Source organism: Cygnus atratus, chromosome 7, assembly GCF_013377495.2.
Source record: "Cygnus atratus isolate AKBS03 ecotype Queensland, Australia chromosome 7, CAtr_DNAZoo_HiC_assembly, whole genome shotgun sequence".
Lineage (NCBI taxonomy): Eukaryota > Metazoa > Chordata > Aves > Anseriformes > Anatidae > Cygnus > Cygnus atratus.
Window position 1 is genome coordinate 20490681 of NC_066368.1, and position 16715 is coordinate 20507395.

General features: G+C 45.6%; 1 protein-coding gene across 3 annotated transcripts in view; it reads left to right on the plus strand.

Moving 5' to 3' along the window:
- PAX2 (paired box 2) overlaps positions 1-16424 on the plus strand; it is an 80748-nt gene extending 64324 nt beyond the window's left edge. Inside the window, exons 8-10 of one of the 3 annotated variants that reach the window (XM_035538704.1) lie at positions 9175-9276; positions 14843-14929; positions 16303-16424. In XM_035538704.1, coding sequence (XP_035394597.1) covers positions 9175-9276; positions 14843-14929; positions 16303-16424 — 311 coding nt within the window. Of the gene's footprint in view, positions 1-9174; positions 9277-14842; positions 14930-16283 lie in introns of all 3 variants that reach the window. The other 2 variants (XM_035538711.1, XM_035538693.1) reach the window with 2 other exon arrangements.
- The last annotated feature ends 291 nt before the right edge of the window (positions 16425-16715 follow it).

A 16715-nucleotide genomic window follows, 5' to 3' on the forward strand; every position in this document is an offset into this window, starting at 1 on the left:
CAAAGACTGTGCTTTGTATCTGAGTTAAGCAACAGCTGTCAGCAGATGTTAATAACTTTTGATCTCCAACAACTCTATTGGATTTAACCAGGCCAGCTGCTCACACAATTGAAATTGCCCACTGCAGTCTTTCAGAGAAATGGAGAGCTTAGGGCGATCTTTGGCCCTCCTCAGTAGGTGCAGGACTGCTGTGGACTACCCAGGAAGATCTGTCCTGTCTCATGATCATTTTCCATCATGTGATGAAAGCCTTGGAGACACCTATTGTGTAGACTGTGTGCAAAAATAACATGCTCTGTTCTAATTACATTTCCCAGCACATATTTCAAAAGCATTTTGTTTAACACATGACATTCAAGTCCCAGCCCACCAAGGAATATACGAGTGTGCTTGACTTTAAGGCAGGGAGCAATCTGTAACTGCAATACCCTGATGGGCTGGGATACAAGAAAGGGGACACAGCATAAATCCGCTGAGCCTACCTGTTTACCAAATGTACAGGCACAACTTTATTTCCCACAGACTTTGAAGCCTATTTTCCTCACCTCCACCTGCAAACAAATCTACTTAGAGCCAAATGCAGTTGACCCTAGTGGAGTTCCCAAGTGACTAACAGTATGCAGCTAGCTTCAAAGATCCAGATCACAGATCTGCTGGATGATCCATGTTTAACTGGGTATGAGGACTATGAAACCTCAGTTTCCCAAGTAAAATACAGAGTGAGTAGCTCAGATTACTTGGAAAGCAGCAATTAATTAGAACAGATATAAAATCTAGGTTTGTAAAAGTGAGTTTCATAAAAAATGGGGCAAATGGATTAAAAAACTTGACATCAATGATGTCAACAGTTTTGACTCTCTTGGAGAGCAAGTTGTTTTTTTTTTTTTTTTCTCTTTCAACGTGTATTTCAATAACACACAAGTTAAGTGTTGGGCTAGAAACACAGATGGATCTGTGCAGAAACAGAAAATAAACCTGAACATGCAAGGCTTATTCCCCCGTCAGCGGGAATACAAAGAGAATGCAAGAAAGGTACAATGAGAAGTAAATTAGGTTTTACACACTTTTCTGTTGTCCTAGCAAAGGTCTGTTACTAACACAGAGAAGGAAAAAAAAATAGGATGATTTTTATCTTCAGTGCCACTTGCGTAATGCTCTTGCAAAAGAAGAGCTAGGAAGCTAAGAAAAGACAAAGAAAAAGTGGTTCTGACATGGCAGAAGGCAAAAGTCAAAGATAGGCTGTGTCAGTCCAGTTTGGTCTTCTGCATGACTTTGAGAAGTTCTAAGGCGAGATTCTCACATGGGATGAAGTGATGGGAGTCCACAGGCTGTGGCGTAAATTCACCAGCTTATGAATGCTGAGGACCCCATCCCATTCTGCTTGCCACAATGAAACCTTTGTAAGGAATGATGTTATTAGTACAGGAGGAATGTAAATGTGGAAAAGATGTTTCAACAGTGGGTACAAGCATAGGATGCAAAAACACCTGAGATAAGATTCAGCTTTGACACAGGCTTCCTGCATGAGCCTGGGTACATTTTCTCTGTGCTCAGCTCCTCACAGGTAGAACAGTGATCCCTAGGGGATGCTGTGAGGATATGTGCTCTAAGGAGTCTGAGGCTTTGGGATCATATAAATATTTTATAGAGACACCAGGAAAAGGTGAAGGATACTAAACACTGTCAAGACTGTGAGCGGTGTTGTCAAGTGGGTGTGCACAAGCCATCCCTTATGCAGGGATGTGCCATCTTGATATTCTTCCCTTACTGAAAAGAAAAGGAGCACTGGAGGCAGCTAGCTTATCCTCCAGGAAACCGGTGATGAACAACAAGCCGCTTATCTAGTCCTGCGAACCCCCCTGCTTCTTTCCCTTCAGCAGCAGAGAGCACGATAAAAGCTGAGATGAGTCTCTGTAGGAACCCAAAGCTGTGAATCTTCCTCTCACCCTGTCTGGCCAAAATCCCTTCATTCGCAGGGGGAATTTAGGCCAGAGATCACCAGTTCTAGCTCGCCGCCAGAATAACAGAGGAGAGGGTTAGAAAGGAAGAAAAACAGCCATAACTCAGCACGTACACTCAGAAAGAAAGGAGCTGGAGATGCAGAAAATACGTAGTCCTCTGCTACGTTCCCAGTTATATCCCCACCCTGCTCACCCTTTCAGATTTCCCCCACCGTGACATCAGCTGGTATTTTTTTGTTGCTCATAAACAAGGATAGTGCATGCCATTTAGCAGAAAGGAGCCTGGGAGAGGAACAGCTTTCTGCTTCTTTGGAGAGGGGCTGCAAACTCATTCCACCCCCCACTCAATTACGGGTCGATTTCCATACCAGTAAGACATTGACAGATACCTGGTGCCACCTCACCGAGGAACCCCCATGAGACTCAGAGAAGCCTGCAGAGCATGGCTCGCTGGCACTGGCAGGACTTGGGGCAAGAAGGGCTGAGCATGGCACTCCTTTTCCTGTTCTCCATCCCAAATACAAAAGAATCAGAGACTGGAGGAAATCAGAAGTGAAAACAAAGGAGGTGCAGCTGAAGTTTGAGGTGGTTAAAATGAAAAATGGGACTGTGCCACTCACAGGTGGATAGATAGATCAGTCAATTGATCTCGTCTATACTGACACACTTCAGAGCTATAATTCACTGCTGGGGCAATTACTCCAGCATGGCTGTGGCGGGAGTTATACCGGAGACAGAATTCAGGTGCTTTCAGTCAGTGGAGAGCTGGACAAGAAGAGGGTAAAAATTTGTAACTGCCACCCGCCAGTAAGGACGCATGGGATACCAGCTATGGCTGTGCAGCTGCTGAGCGGAGACTGAAGGACAGGTAAATAGACACGTTGAGGTCTGAGTTTTGTTTGAGCTATCATTTGGTGTCTGACCTTATCCTCTCCTCTCCTCCGCTGTTCTTAGGGAGAGGCGTGCTTAGTGGCATTGTGTCCCAGTCTCTTTGCCATCTTACTCCTGACTTCTTTATCCCCCTGCGCTGAGTAAGTGGTGCTGCCTCTGCAAGGTGTGAGGAATTTTTCTTCATAAGCTTTGATGTGTTCAAGAGAGGGCTGGGCTCATCTCTGCTGTGAGTCTGACAGGGGCTTTAACAGCCTCAGAACACCGGGACAAATAGCTTCTGGTCCCTTAACCCTGTGCAGCTTTGCAAGGCAAGGCCTGGCACTGTTGTTCCCACTGCGAGGGCTTTAGGCAGTCTTTCAGGCTGAAATCCTCTCTGTGGTGGCTGGGCAGAGCGGAAATCCAGGGGCTGGATCAGATTGGCCTAATGCTACAGCAGCTTAAGCGGCCTGTTTTACCAGAGATTATGGTTTCACTTACACAGAGCGCCTGAAAAATGCTGTGGTTTAGGAAGGATTATAGCTGAAAATTCCATGCTTTAAGAGAGAAATAAAGCAGGGGAGGGACTAGGAAACCCATCGTGCCCGGGGGCTGTGCAAACAGGATTAACCTCTGCCCACAGCACCTCTGGCTTCTGCCCACCCACATCTCCGTGTCCATCTTCTCCTCAGCCCCTCCTGCCCCAGCGGCTCCCCACACCTGCCCTCTCCTGCACAGTTCAGAGGTGCTGTTTACTCCAGTGACTCTGATTAGCTGCACAACAATCACCACACACTCCAGATCCTATTTACCACACCCCCAGAAAAGTTCTTGCCCAGCAGAGCTTCCTATAGCAAAAAGGGCGAAGAAATGCCAATCGTCACTGAGCATACCAGAGGCTTCCCATACACAACCTGAATGAAGAGGAACCGCCCACCTTTTGGCCAGAAGGGATCTTTCCCGATCAGCTGGCCCACGAACGTATGTCTTTGCTGCAAAGGAGTCTCGGTGCTCAGAGACCTTTGCTGGCCATCCGGGTTAGAGGTACTTGGAGGAGAACACAGATGGCGAACTATCATTTTTGCCAGGTAACAAACCTTTAGGAAACAAATGCCTCAGGATAAACAGCATTCACAGACAGAAACTGCCCAGCCCTTTATAGTCTAGGTGAGCACTGCAGCCTCACAATAAGGTGCCTAGAGTTAATTAAAGCCAGTTCTACATTAATGAAGCCAGATTTATGACCCAATTATACGTCACATTTATATATCTCTGTATAAATCAAACCCACCACAACTAACTTATCTCATATGACATTGGCGACACTTGCCATTGCGGCAGAGAGATGGCTTTCATTTGTTGGCTCTAATTTGTTTACCTGAGGGTGGTTGGTTTGCGAGATGATTTGGATAGGATCTGATCACATCATCCATACTTCTCTTTCAGGTGTTCAAATACAGGACCCTATTACTGCTAACCCACCAAGTCTGGGTGTACTGGAGCACCCATGCTTTAGGTCACAGAGTTCTACTGTTCCCAGAACTCCTACCTGGGAGCCCAGTTAGGAGCAGCTTCAAAGCTGTATTTCTTGTGCCTGTGCAAATCTGCACTTCAGAAACAGTGGTCCAATGCAAATAGCAGTGCAAATGAAATCTGTTATAAGTCTCCAACATTTTCTCTCTTCCATTGTATCTCTCTGTCAAGGTATCTGTCTGGCACCGCTGTACTTTGGGAACAACCGGAGTCAGTACTCAGTGCTTTTACGGTCAAAGCCACAAAGTATGCCACTATAAAAAAGATCAACTGATTGATCTATCTATTCACCTATTAATGGCACAGTCCCATTTTTCATTTTAGCCACCTCAAAGTTCAGCTGCATCTTTTTAGTCAAAGCTTCTACAGAGCTTGGTTTGACAACCTTTGGCCTTTACACTGAGGAACCCATTTAACAGATGCTCATAACCATGCTGCTCTCCTGGGGAAGTTACCTTGGGTCTGAGAGACGAAGGGGTGTAATTCCCTGGGCCAAAATGCGTGAGTGTAGCATCTTTGTACGCCCTCAGACAGCAAGAGAACGCAGTAGGAAAGGGAGCACCGAAGCTTCAGAGCATTCTTCTCCTTCCCAACCCTATGCTTCTTCCTGTCCTCCCCCTCCTGCATGTCCCCTCCCACACTTCTCCTTGTCCCGCATCCCATCCCTCCCATCCGCCACCGCACTCCATTTTCTTGTATCCTGCTGCCCTGCAGAGGCATCACTGCAGTCAGAGCCTAGCCCCCGGGTGCATTTACTGCTGCTGTATCAGCACTGGCTCCTCTGATCTACTCCTAACCTTTTTATTTTTATTTTTGTTTTTAAATTAATTTCCCTGTAGATTTTAACCACTCCATTTTCATTTACCCATTTTGTTCTTCCTCTCCTCCCTTCCCCACCCTCCTCTTCCTCCCCCTGTTCCCTTTGTCTGTCTGTGTCCATCCCTTACCCTACCACAGAAAACCTCTCCTCTCCCCTCAGTATAAAGCAAGAGCCTCATGGAGCCTCTCTCACCCCTTTCACCCCCACCACGCCGGTCGGCTCTGGGCAGGCTGATCTTCAGCCCTTCCACATGACCCTTTCAGACGATGCGTCCACGCCTTGCTACAGTGCCTTCCTTCATCATGGTGCCCACTTTGGGCAGTCCAGCAGCCAGCCTCTGATAGCAGGTAACCGGCCTTGGCCACAAACTCAGCGGGGATGCTGCAGGCAAGGGGTTCAGTTTCGTCTGACGGGGAGACCAGTAAATGCTGCAAGCTCTTTGAGTGCAAGCGGGAACCAGAGCAACGATGTTCCAGTTCTGTGTATGCAGCATGTGTTCGCAGCTCCACGGAGAGTCACTTAAAGATTTCATGCCTGTCCTTCATTTTTGCAGAATAAAATGGGAAAAGAAGCTGTAACTACACAGAAGTGACTGGTGTCCCAGCTGGACGGGTTTGGGGCTTGGTAGGGAAACACTTGTACAGCAAAATCCTGTGTTGCCTCACTAACCACGAGGCCCCTGTGCACGGGGGGCCCAGCGAGGGTACTGCGTGCTAGCCTAGGTTGATGACTGCAGCTTGAATGTGTCTGCCAGCTCGAGGACTGTCAGCAGAGTTGTCAGCATGGGTTGCAAAAACTACCGAGTCAGACCTGTACACAGTCAGCGGGTGAGCAGTGCCACAGCCACACAGCAAGCAGGACTCGAGTCAGCTCGCTGGGAAGTGTCAGCGTGAGCTGGCACCTTCACGTGGCAGGCCAGGTAGTCAGGAAACAGGGTCAGAGGCTATGAAGCCTTATAGCCACGTGAAATCAGATCTTCAAGGGAAGGACAGAAGCAGGCCACAGAAGATGGCAGCACTTAGGAGCAGCAGGCTGGGGGGCGGGGGGGGAGGGAAGTGGAGTTTAAGGTAGGTATGAGGTGAAACCCCCATGCAAGAGGACTGAGGCATCGCTGCTGCAGAAGCTCAGGGATGGCTTGGGTGAATAGTGTCAATCTTTTTAGGTGTCACTCCACTGCCAAAGAATGCAGGTTGGGCTTTTTCAATAGGCAAGTTCTGCAGAGTGCAGTTCCTAATGCTCAAGAAACATATCTTCTGCCTCCTTCATATTCCTATATTATTTTTCTCTTTTGACCTAACGTCCTCCCTTTGTCTTGGTGACATTTGCATTTCTAAACCTCCCTGTAGGAAAGCAGCAAGCAACTGCAGAGAAGACTTTTGTGTTCATAACACTGTCCAAGTCTTACTGCAGCCAGTAGGAGCTCTGGGCATTTCCTAAGCCAAGGCTTATCCTGACAGACTCTCTCCAACAATATACTTCAGTGGCGATGCAGACTTACATGGCCACCCCCTAAGCTAGAAGGCACTGTTTCAGGAGATGCACTTGCTTTAGGACATTTATGGAAAAGTAGACTTGGGAGAAAGTGTTCAAAAGCTCAAAGAAAGTCGCAGTGATGAAGGTGTGGTTCTCACTCAGAAGGCTTTGGGAGAAAGGAGGATAGCTGGTACTGGAAGCATGTTATAAGCAGGTCAGACACTAGCTTTGACATAGCCCTGGAGTACAAGAATTTAATAACCCTGTTCACCTGGTGGTAATGAGAGGAGGTAATGGAAGGGGGCTGCTTCTACATAGCAGCATTTTAAGAGTCTCTCTACAGGACTCTTATTCATGTTAGTGATACTATATTTGTTATCTTCTTTTTCAAGACTGGGATTTTGACAGATGATCACTTCCCAACACACTTTCCACACTGAGTTTTGAGTATCAGCCTCTGCGTGCTCACATCTGAATAAAAACACAGGGGTATATGTGCATAGATCAGGTAGCAGAGTGAGTGTGTATGTGTTCCCACTTGAATGGAAGTGTCAAAATGAATTAATTTTGCCTGCTACTACATAATGTTCTCTCTAACTTTTCAGTGACACTGTTTTCTCATTCATCACCTGCTGTTACATCTCAGACTAGTCAATACAGGAAACCAAAAATACATGAATTTGAAGCACAAAACTTTTTTCCCTTAAAAGAATGTGAGAAAAAAACAAAACAAAACAAAAAAAACCACACTACATTTAGTAGGTGTTAGTCAAACTGCTTAATGTGCAACTACAAATCACTAAAGCAATGGTGGTGATAAAAGAGTAGAAGAGTATAGAACATAAATCCCTGAGGCATTATATATTTATTTTTATCAATACTGGGGAGTGGCTGGAAAACGGCTTGGTCGCTGTAGTTCCGTGCCTGTTATCTAAGACAAGGTGAGCTAGGAATGTCAGCCATGGCTCAGGAACCTCTTCAGGGAGAGGGAAAGAACTTACATTTCTTTTTTCTTGAGCAAACCACCTCAGTAATCTTTAGTCAAGATCTACAAAAGCAACAACCTTGGTTTAGCCCACCTCATTCTGGAGAAACTTCCTCCCCTAGGGGTAATTCTCCATGTTGATTTAGTTTTTACTCTGCTGTTCAATTGTTATTTATTTCTGACTCCCCTGCCAAGGTCCATGCTTGTTTCAGGGCCTGCTTTATCAGTTACTGTTCTGCCACGAGTAGAGCTAAGGCAGTTCTTGTTCTTTCATTCTCATATCCCAGCCCAGTTCCAGTGGCGTCAATGGGCCATCCATAAACTGTCACTTCTAAAGGTGAATCAGACTGCAGTCCTCCCAGAACAGACATGTCAGGCAAAATTTAAGAAAGGAGCGACAACAGCACAAACTTCTTGGTGAGCTACACCTCACCTAGGGAATGTGAAAGGCTTGAAAGAGCAGAGATCTCAGTAGGCAACGTTGGAGGTTGAGCTGTAAATCTCCCAGCAGCTGTGGGGGAAAGATTATCTTAATTTATTTAGCCTTTTTTTTTTTTTTTTTGGTTTTGGCTTGAAACTCCCAGCAGCTTCTGAGATGATTTCAGTTCATTTAAATGCAATAAGCACTAACAGCAAAATGCCCTTCTGGCTGGCCCATTTTCAGGCTAACCAGTCCAAATGAGGAAATGCCTCTGGCACCAACAAAGAAGCCTCCAGCTGCACTTCCTAAGAGATGAAAAATCAACTACAATCATCCACCCAATCTACACCCCTCTCTACTTCTTTGGTGGATAAAAAATACCAAGAGTTGGAGTATTACTAACAAAAACTTGTATCTGTGATAAAAATGAAGTGGGACTCAAATTAATTCACATGATCCAATTATTATATATTACACCATCACCTGGAAGGAGCCCAGCAAGTATTGATCTAATGCTAAGCACTGTGAAAATGTACTGGGAGCGTGCCCTTGCACCAAAGAGTTTGCAGCATAAGAAGAAGCACAGAGAGGCAAAGTGACTTGCTGATGGTTTTAGCATCAGCAGGTAAACAGCAGAGGTGGGACCAGAGACAGGCAGAGAAAACTCCTGGATCACTTTCCAGTGCCTTACCCATTGGTCATGCCCTAAAGCAACATCACCACAGTTTTGGAACTGTATCGACTGCTTATAGAAAGGACCTCAGCTATTCTGGCAATGAATGTGCTGCCATTCTCTGTGCAGCTTAGGGCGATTTTTATTTAGTGAAAATAGATCCAAAATTTCTAACAGGCTCAAAAATCTACAGTGAAAGCAAATTCTTTTCAGCCTCACAGCACTAAGTTTTAAGATCAATCCCTATAGCCCGAGATCAGAAGTGCCACAATCTTCCCCCAAAATGTGCAGTAGAAGGTCAGCACACATGTAAGGGCAGGACGCACAGCATTTGCCCATCAAGCTGCTAGTGACATGATGGTGGGACAAAAGGTGATATCGAATCAGTACTGAAGGACCTTATCCCTACTGATGCCCTGTCCTGATTCTTTCCCTTTCCAGGTCGTGATATGGCAAGCACTACCTTGCCTGGCTACCCACCCCATGTTCCCCCAACTGGACAAGGCAGCTACCCAACCTCAACTCTGGCAGGAATGGTTCCTGGTAAGTCCAGAATTCAATAACGGTGCCCACGTGTTTGAACAGTATACTTGCAGTGGGAGAGCTTTCACAGTTGGCTTTGCTATTGCTTTGCTGCCATCGAGGTTTTTTTTCATATAAAAAACATCAGGTGCCTATAACCAAAGTAGCTCACAACCCACTCTGTAATGTATCTCCCTCCCCCTGGTAACTGATTCACTGCTGCTATGGGCAACTAGCTATCCATAACCTGTGGCAATTAATTGGTAATTAATTAACCTTAGTATTCATTAACAGATGTAATTATTTTCCAATGACCCGTGCAGATTATTATGTACTGCTCGTGGCTCAGGATATTCAACTATCCACTAACTTAGGGTAACAACTTACGTCTGTCTAAAGGCAGGGCATCAAACTGCAAATCATCGATGGTAATTTAATACCTGCAGCTCTTGGAGACCTGCTGTCCACAGCCTGAACTGGCCAAGAACTCGGCAATGATTAACAGCATTTCAGGAGAAACTAACCATTCACTTTCAACAACCAACTACTTACCCACCTCCTGTTTGTAAGATAGTGCCCCAGTCCAAGAAGGGACAAATCCTACATTCAAAGGCAAACTGTTCCTTTGCCACCCAATGCCTTTGGAGAAATACGTTCTCTTGGCAAACAGCTTGGGTAATACTGCCCAGGGTGTAGGGAGCACAGAGGACCATTTACCTGGGGGCAACAGAAGAGGTTATTTCCACAGGCTCTGCTCCCCACTTCTCAGATGACAGCTAGTCCCACTAGATAAATGAAGAGGCAGGATTTTCATTTCTCATCCCCAGTAGCTCAGGACTCGAGACTTCATCTGCCACTGATTTCTGCTTATGTTAACGCCCTGGGCTGGGAGCTGTGATGGCTAACGAGCAGGTACAGGCTGTTCTGCAACCTCTGCTGCTGGAAGAATGACTCAGACAGCAATTGTGAAGTGAAGCAGTAGAAAGCTGAGGACAGAAATCTTGTAAATTACTGCAATACAATTTCCCAGGGTTTGTGAGTGAAAAGCCTAACTTAGCCCTCATCCAAATCTTGGAACAGCTGGCTAAACAAGCACACGCTGCAGAGGACAGTTAATCAGTGAAAATATCACTGACAGCGAATGTTTGTAGGTCCGAGTCTTAACACCTTTAAATGACGAATCACTGCCTATATACCACCAATACTGGCTAATGCCTGTGGGCACATTCTAGAGCTAACAGACTGCCTGCTTATCATCCTAAGACACACAAAAATTCCTGGGCTATGTTGTGAAGATGATGTGATTGACCTCCAGATCAGGAAAAGACAGTGGATCGGTACCCTACCCAAGCGCCGCTTCAGTCCCTTGCTACAGCCAGCCTGCTGAACTCCTGGGGTGCTGCAGGCTTGGCAAAACTTCAGGTGTCGCCTTTTACACTACATTTTTCAAGGGGATGGTTTAAACTCCACTTGGCTCCAGAATCAGAGGAGCACTAAGACAATATAAATCAATTAAAAAAACATAAGTCATTAACAGTAGGCAGATTCAGTTGTCAACGTATATGTCAGTTATAGTTCAAAACTTACAGAGGGTCATGGCATACAGAAACTACTGATAGCACTAAAATAGCTGGCTTGTTGAATGCATACTACTAAACCACAGGCTCTTCCCAACTTCTGCCACACAGGATCTGGTCTAAGAAGTGTTCAGTAGCTGCTGTGTAAGTTTAACATCCTCATTGCAAGGATGACACTGACACTTAAACTGAGACAAAGATTTTAAGACCATTAATCACAGGGATCATTTATCCAAGAATAGGAGATTTGATGCAGAGGCTACTTTTCCATAACACAGCAGTGTCCCCCAAAACACACAGATACTGAAACAAAAAAGGGGGAAGGATACAGGATGATGAAGAATAAAGTTGAGTTGTACTCCAAAGAGATTATTCAAGTCAAAGAGACATCTTTACATTAGATCTGATGTCAACATTCAGTTACAGAAAGCTTTTCCTGTGGGCTACTCGGGCACCCTGCAGTAGTTATTGCATCTTTCTACATCTCATTGAGTACTGGCTGTGTCAGTCAGACCCCACTGGTCAGACCCAGCCTGGCAGCCCTTCTGTTCTTATGTGACCGATGCCAACAAGCTGGAGATAAAGAGGCTTCCTGGGAAGGAACATACGACTGGCTTTAATGGGTCACACTGCAAGTCTCTCCGGCCACTGCTCTCTGTCAGGGGCCAAAAGAGATTGCCTGGGAAAGGTGTAAGAGTAAAGCAGGTATCAGCACTTCCTTAAAAGATCTCCATGCCTCCAACAAGTTGCAGCTCAGAGACTTTTTAAGGCAGAGATAGTATCTTTCTGTTTAATATTAAGCACCCACAATAGAATTCCCCTCCACACACTTAAGCAGTGTCTCTTGAACCCATACAAGTCTTTAATGTCTTCAGCAACCTATGGCAAGAAGGTACCTTAACTACATATTGCATGAAAACAACCTCCCTTACTGGCCCTGGACCTGCCACCTGCTAGGCTCACTTCATGCCTCACAGTTTCTGTATTAGAAGACTAAACATGCCAAGACTTAAATACAGATACCAAGAAATACTGTTAGTAAAGGTTCCCAGAGCACAGATTGCACAGAATATAGGCCTCATGAGATTGATCCTCTGTGCTGGCAACCTCTGCTAAGAGTCCAGGTTGAAAAGGAAAAACAAAGCAGCACGTCACCAGTGGTTTGTCACTGCCCCTGGGCCAAAAAGACCAGGAGCCAGTGCTTTAGGTGTATTAGAAACACGAAGCGAGCAAGGTGTCCACTCAGGGAGCATCTGTAAGAAACATATTGACAGGGAAACAAACAGCGCCGTCCAGATGTGAGAGAATATGAGAGAGAGGCTCTATCCTCCCTAAATAAAGATTCAGAGATAAAAACAGAGCTGGTTGGAAAGCAGAATTTCCAACCCATGCAAAATTCTGGCTTTCTGACATTTGTTTTTATCTTTCATTGGGATGAGGAGTCAGAATCTTGAAACTGTTCAATTTGCAAACATCAGGATGAAACATTTCAATAATGTCAACATGTTCTAGATGTCAAGACATATTAAAATAATAAAAGAGTTGAAAGGAAATTAAATGAGATGAGAAAGGCAAAATGAAACAAAACAAGAAAGTTGAAACATAATACTTTGTTTCAATTTGCAATCATTTTGGAACTTTTCCTTCCAAAACTCCACTGAGGCTGACAAGCTAATGCAAAACATTTCCATTTTGATGAGACAGCGTTTCCCAGCAGAAAGCTGTTTCTGAGAAGAACATTTGACCAGCGCTAACCAAAGTTTCTCTGTTCTGTCCGTGACAACCTTTCACTGGACTTCTCATTGCATAGCCTAGAGAAGAGCTTGTCTCCAGTAGCAGTACATCCATGCAACATGCTCAGTCATGCATGCAAATATCTCTGAGGTTTATGTGGATGATGTGCTAAGATACACGTCCTGCATTCGCATTGCCCGTAACTCCAGATCACCGGCTGTGGACATGGATGAAAGCCAGCAGTCCCTGCATGCACACCTAAAAAAGCAGGGGTTAGTCAAGGATGAGTCAGGAATTGCGCTATGCTTAATCTGTGCATTTGTGAAATGCTTCCTGCGAAGGTAACAGAGCACCTTTGATCCCTGGCTCGCTTCTTCCACATTCCCAGAAAGGCCATCAAGTTTCTGCAAACTGTTTTGGTGAAGTGAGCATCCTCTGAAAGGAACTGCAGTTTACACAGAGCAGCGTAGAGCCTGCAGAGGGCTGGTGATGGCAACGGCAGGGAGTCGTTAAACAGAATCCAATGTTGATGAGGAAATTACACTTGTTTCATTAGTGATCGGGGAAGGCGATAGCTCAGTTCCTCTTGGTCACAGTTGAGCTCAAAAGCTCATTATCCTGCTGCATGCATGCTTTCACTCCTCGTCAATAAACACTGTTTCCAGTGGCTGCCCTCCCTCCTCCCCAGCTCTCCATAGCTGGGGCTCTTTCTCCTCTACTTAACCCGTGCTTTAGGAACGCTATAAACAGTTTAGGGTGACAAACTCAGAGGAGGGTGAGAGAGAAGCCTTGAAACATCAGAACTTCTTCTCTCGATGCAGAAAAGTGATCTCCATATGAGGCGTTTAAGAGCAGTAATTCTCATCTGTGTTGTCTTTTCCTTCTTCAGGGGCCAAATTCATCCCAGTATACCCCACAGATAAGTAGCTTCAATAGACATAAACCTGGACTGTGCACCACTTTCTGCCTTTCTACCCTAATCCCACAGATCTTGGTCACCTTAGTAGGCCTCACCTATTCCTTCCCCGCTAGTTGTTGGGATTTTCAGTACAGGATGTTTCTAGGTATGGAAACATGCTGAGTTATTATCATTAAATCAGCGTTGAGCAAGGTCCATCGCACAGTAAGAGTTTTTATGCTGAAACTAAAAACTACTGTGACTAAAAGAGCTTTGGATGGTAATTGTTTTGATATGTACACATTTCCATACTGACTACTTTGGTTATTATTCTGAATGTCTTTAAAGGACCCAGCTGGACAGATCCTCCTGAGCTTAAATCAGTGCAAATCCACTGACTTTAACAGACTTCACTTCCACCATCTGAGAACCTATTTTGGGTTTTAACTCTCCTGTGAGGGAAGATTTGCAGAGATTACAGTATAATTAATTGACATTTCTTCGGTAACTGTATCACAGGCATCCAGCGCATCTTGCACTGCCTTCTTTTCCTGTTTCACAGCATCTAGTAGGAACCCCACGTGCACTTCTGTGCTCTCCAACCCCTCCTCAGAGCAGACCAGAAGCTAAGTCACGCTGTTCACTCACCACCTTTTGAGTGCATAACGCCTTTCAGATGGGACCCAATGCCCCCAGCCTGTTAGTACTGGATTACACCAAGGTTATGATCAGATAATGGCATGTTTTCAGTTAACAAAACCATGTTTGTTTGTTTGTTTGTTTGAGTTTGGGGAGATTTATTTATTTTGAATGCAACAGCATACCTCCTCAGTTCCTGAATGTAATTCCCTTAGGCCTTCACAGACATCTATAAAACAAGACCCAGCTCCTTCTGCATAATAAAACTGAATATTTAAGAAGACTCTACCACATTCAAATTTTGGTTCAGAGTCTTACTAGATTACAAAGTTCCCAAGTACTTTGGTTTGGGCTAATATTGCCAAATGTCGAGAATGGATCCATAGCCCAGCTTGTCTTCTAGATTCAAGATAGCACCTGAAGTGTTGGCCATCAGAAAATACTCTTCTGGAACTGGAATACAGCAAGTTTTCTCTGTAACTCACTGACTGATCATAAATGTGGTCTCATAAATGAGCAGGCCAATCTCATAATTGTTGATTGTATGGATAAGCACATTGCACATTCGGTGCACAAACACTACAGCGTCCTGAAGGGCACAGTACCAGGTGGGCAAGGGAGCTACATACCCTAGTTTTGCTGATGGCATATGGACTCAACACAAACACACACTTGATGGAACAGCAGGCATAAATCTTCATCGTTAACTGCATTTCATGACTTCTTTGATTTCTTTCAGGGAGCGAGTTCTCAGGGAACCCCTACAGTCACCCTCAGTACACAACCTACAACGAGGCCTGGCGATTCAGCAACCCTGCATTACTAAGTGAGTACCTCTTTCCCACCACACACCCCCAGCTTCGCGCTCCTTCTGTTTGTCTCTTTGTTTTCTTTTCTTTGTTTGTTTGTTTCTGAAGAGGGCTTTCAAGTATCTGGCCAGATGAAGGGCCGTCTTCCTCACTCTCCAGTCCAGTATCTAGATGGGTATATATAGCTCTCATGTATTATGTGACTGTCCTGAAGCCAATTCCACTTTCAAGAGATGGTTCAGAATTCCAGCTTGCTTCTGTCTTCTCCATGGGCTGCATCCACAGTTTATTCCAAATCAAACCAGAAGCTAGCTTCAAGTTCTGCTACTCTCACCGTCTGCAATCAGCATCCATTCAAGATCTGTTCAAAAACCCACATGAGGTTTTACTCCTCTCCCAAGCTAACCCCAGAGTCAATTCCTGGGGACCTGGAAATCCAATGGAAGTTCTTCTTATAGGACCAGTTGGAGCAATGTCGGGAATGGGAGACAGCCTGCAGCACTATGTTTGCAATTGCCAGTAGAGTTTCCTTGTAGGAATATATCCATCTCCAGTGACTCTAATACGCCCAGAAAAAGTGAGGGTTTTTTTCTGAGGGGAAAAAACTTCCCATAAGACTCTATCTTCTAACACAACACCTCTTTGCAAGAGAACAGGAAGACATTTATTATAAGTAAAATAAATCAGCTGTGATTATTAACTACGTATTTACTGAAGTTTAACAACTAGGTAATAGATGCACATTTTATTCCAGTGTTGTTAAACCTCAGTAAATGTGATCTTAATAATCAATCACTATTTAACACACATTCAATAACCATCTAGAGAGCTTTCATTCCAAATGTGACCAAAATCCCAAGCAATAAACAATGTAATTCTGTTTCCTTCTTCCCCTCCTGTTTTAAGAGCAACCCACTGTACTTTATCAGATATGCTCAGAACATGCAGCCCTGGCAACTCCCTGGTGGCCTCGATCGGGTGTGGGATATTTCCGTGATCAGGTGTGCGATATTTCCGCTCAGTGCTCACGTGCTTCCCTCTCAGCTCCTCACTGGTGGTCTGAAGGAGCAAGAGGACCTCCCCACAGAGGGGCTTCAGACCCAGAGGCCACGGTAATCTCTCTTCTCCGAGACGTGGCCCTTGGCTGGCCTGCACCAACCGCCTCCCACTAACCCCAGCAACAGCTGAGTCCCCAGGTTCCTTCTTTTGCTTCCCCTCCTTTTCTTCGTTTCCTTTTCTTTTTCCTTTCTTCTTTTTTTAGTTCTCGTTTCTTTTTCTTCGTTTGATTGTTTTGCTTTTTATTTTTATTTTATTTTTTTTTCACTGTTTGTCCTTTCAACCAGTCCATTCTTCTCCTGTGTTAACTTTCAGGTTCCCCTTATTATTATAGTGCCACATCCCGGGGCTCCGCACCTCCCACTGCTGCCGCTGCCTATGACCGCCACTAGTTACCATGGAAACCACATGAAACTGCAGGGCGACAGCTTAGGCCTCCATATTGTACCTGTCTGACCCACCCCTCCGCCCCTGGGAAGGCGAAGAGGAACTCTCCGTGCCTCCCGCAGCCCACGCCCCCCCTCTCCGCCGCCGCGCCGAGCGCCCCGACACCTGACTGAGAACCCTGTCCTCCCCTGCGTCCCCCTGTGCCCCGCCATGCCGGCTGGAGCCACAGGCCCCGCCGCCTCCTGCAGGAGCCCCCGGCGAGGCCGGGCCACGCGCGGTCTTCTCCAGAGCTCCCAAGACTCGAGGGGAACTGGGCAGTGATGCAGCTGGCAGCCATCGCCTCACGGGACCCCCACCTCC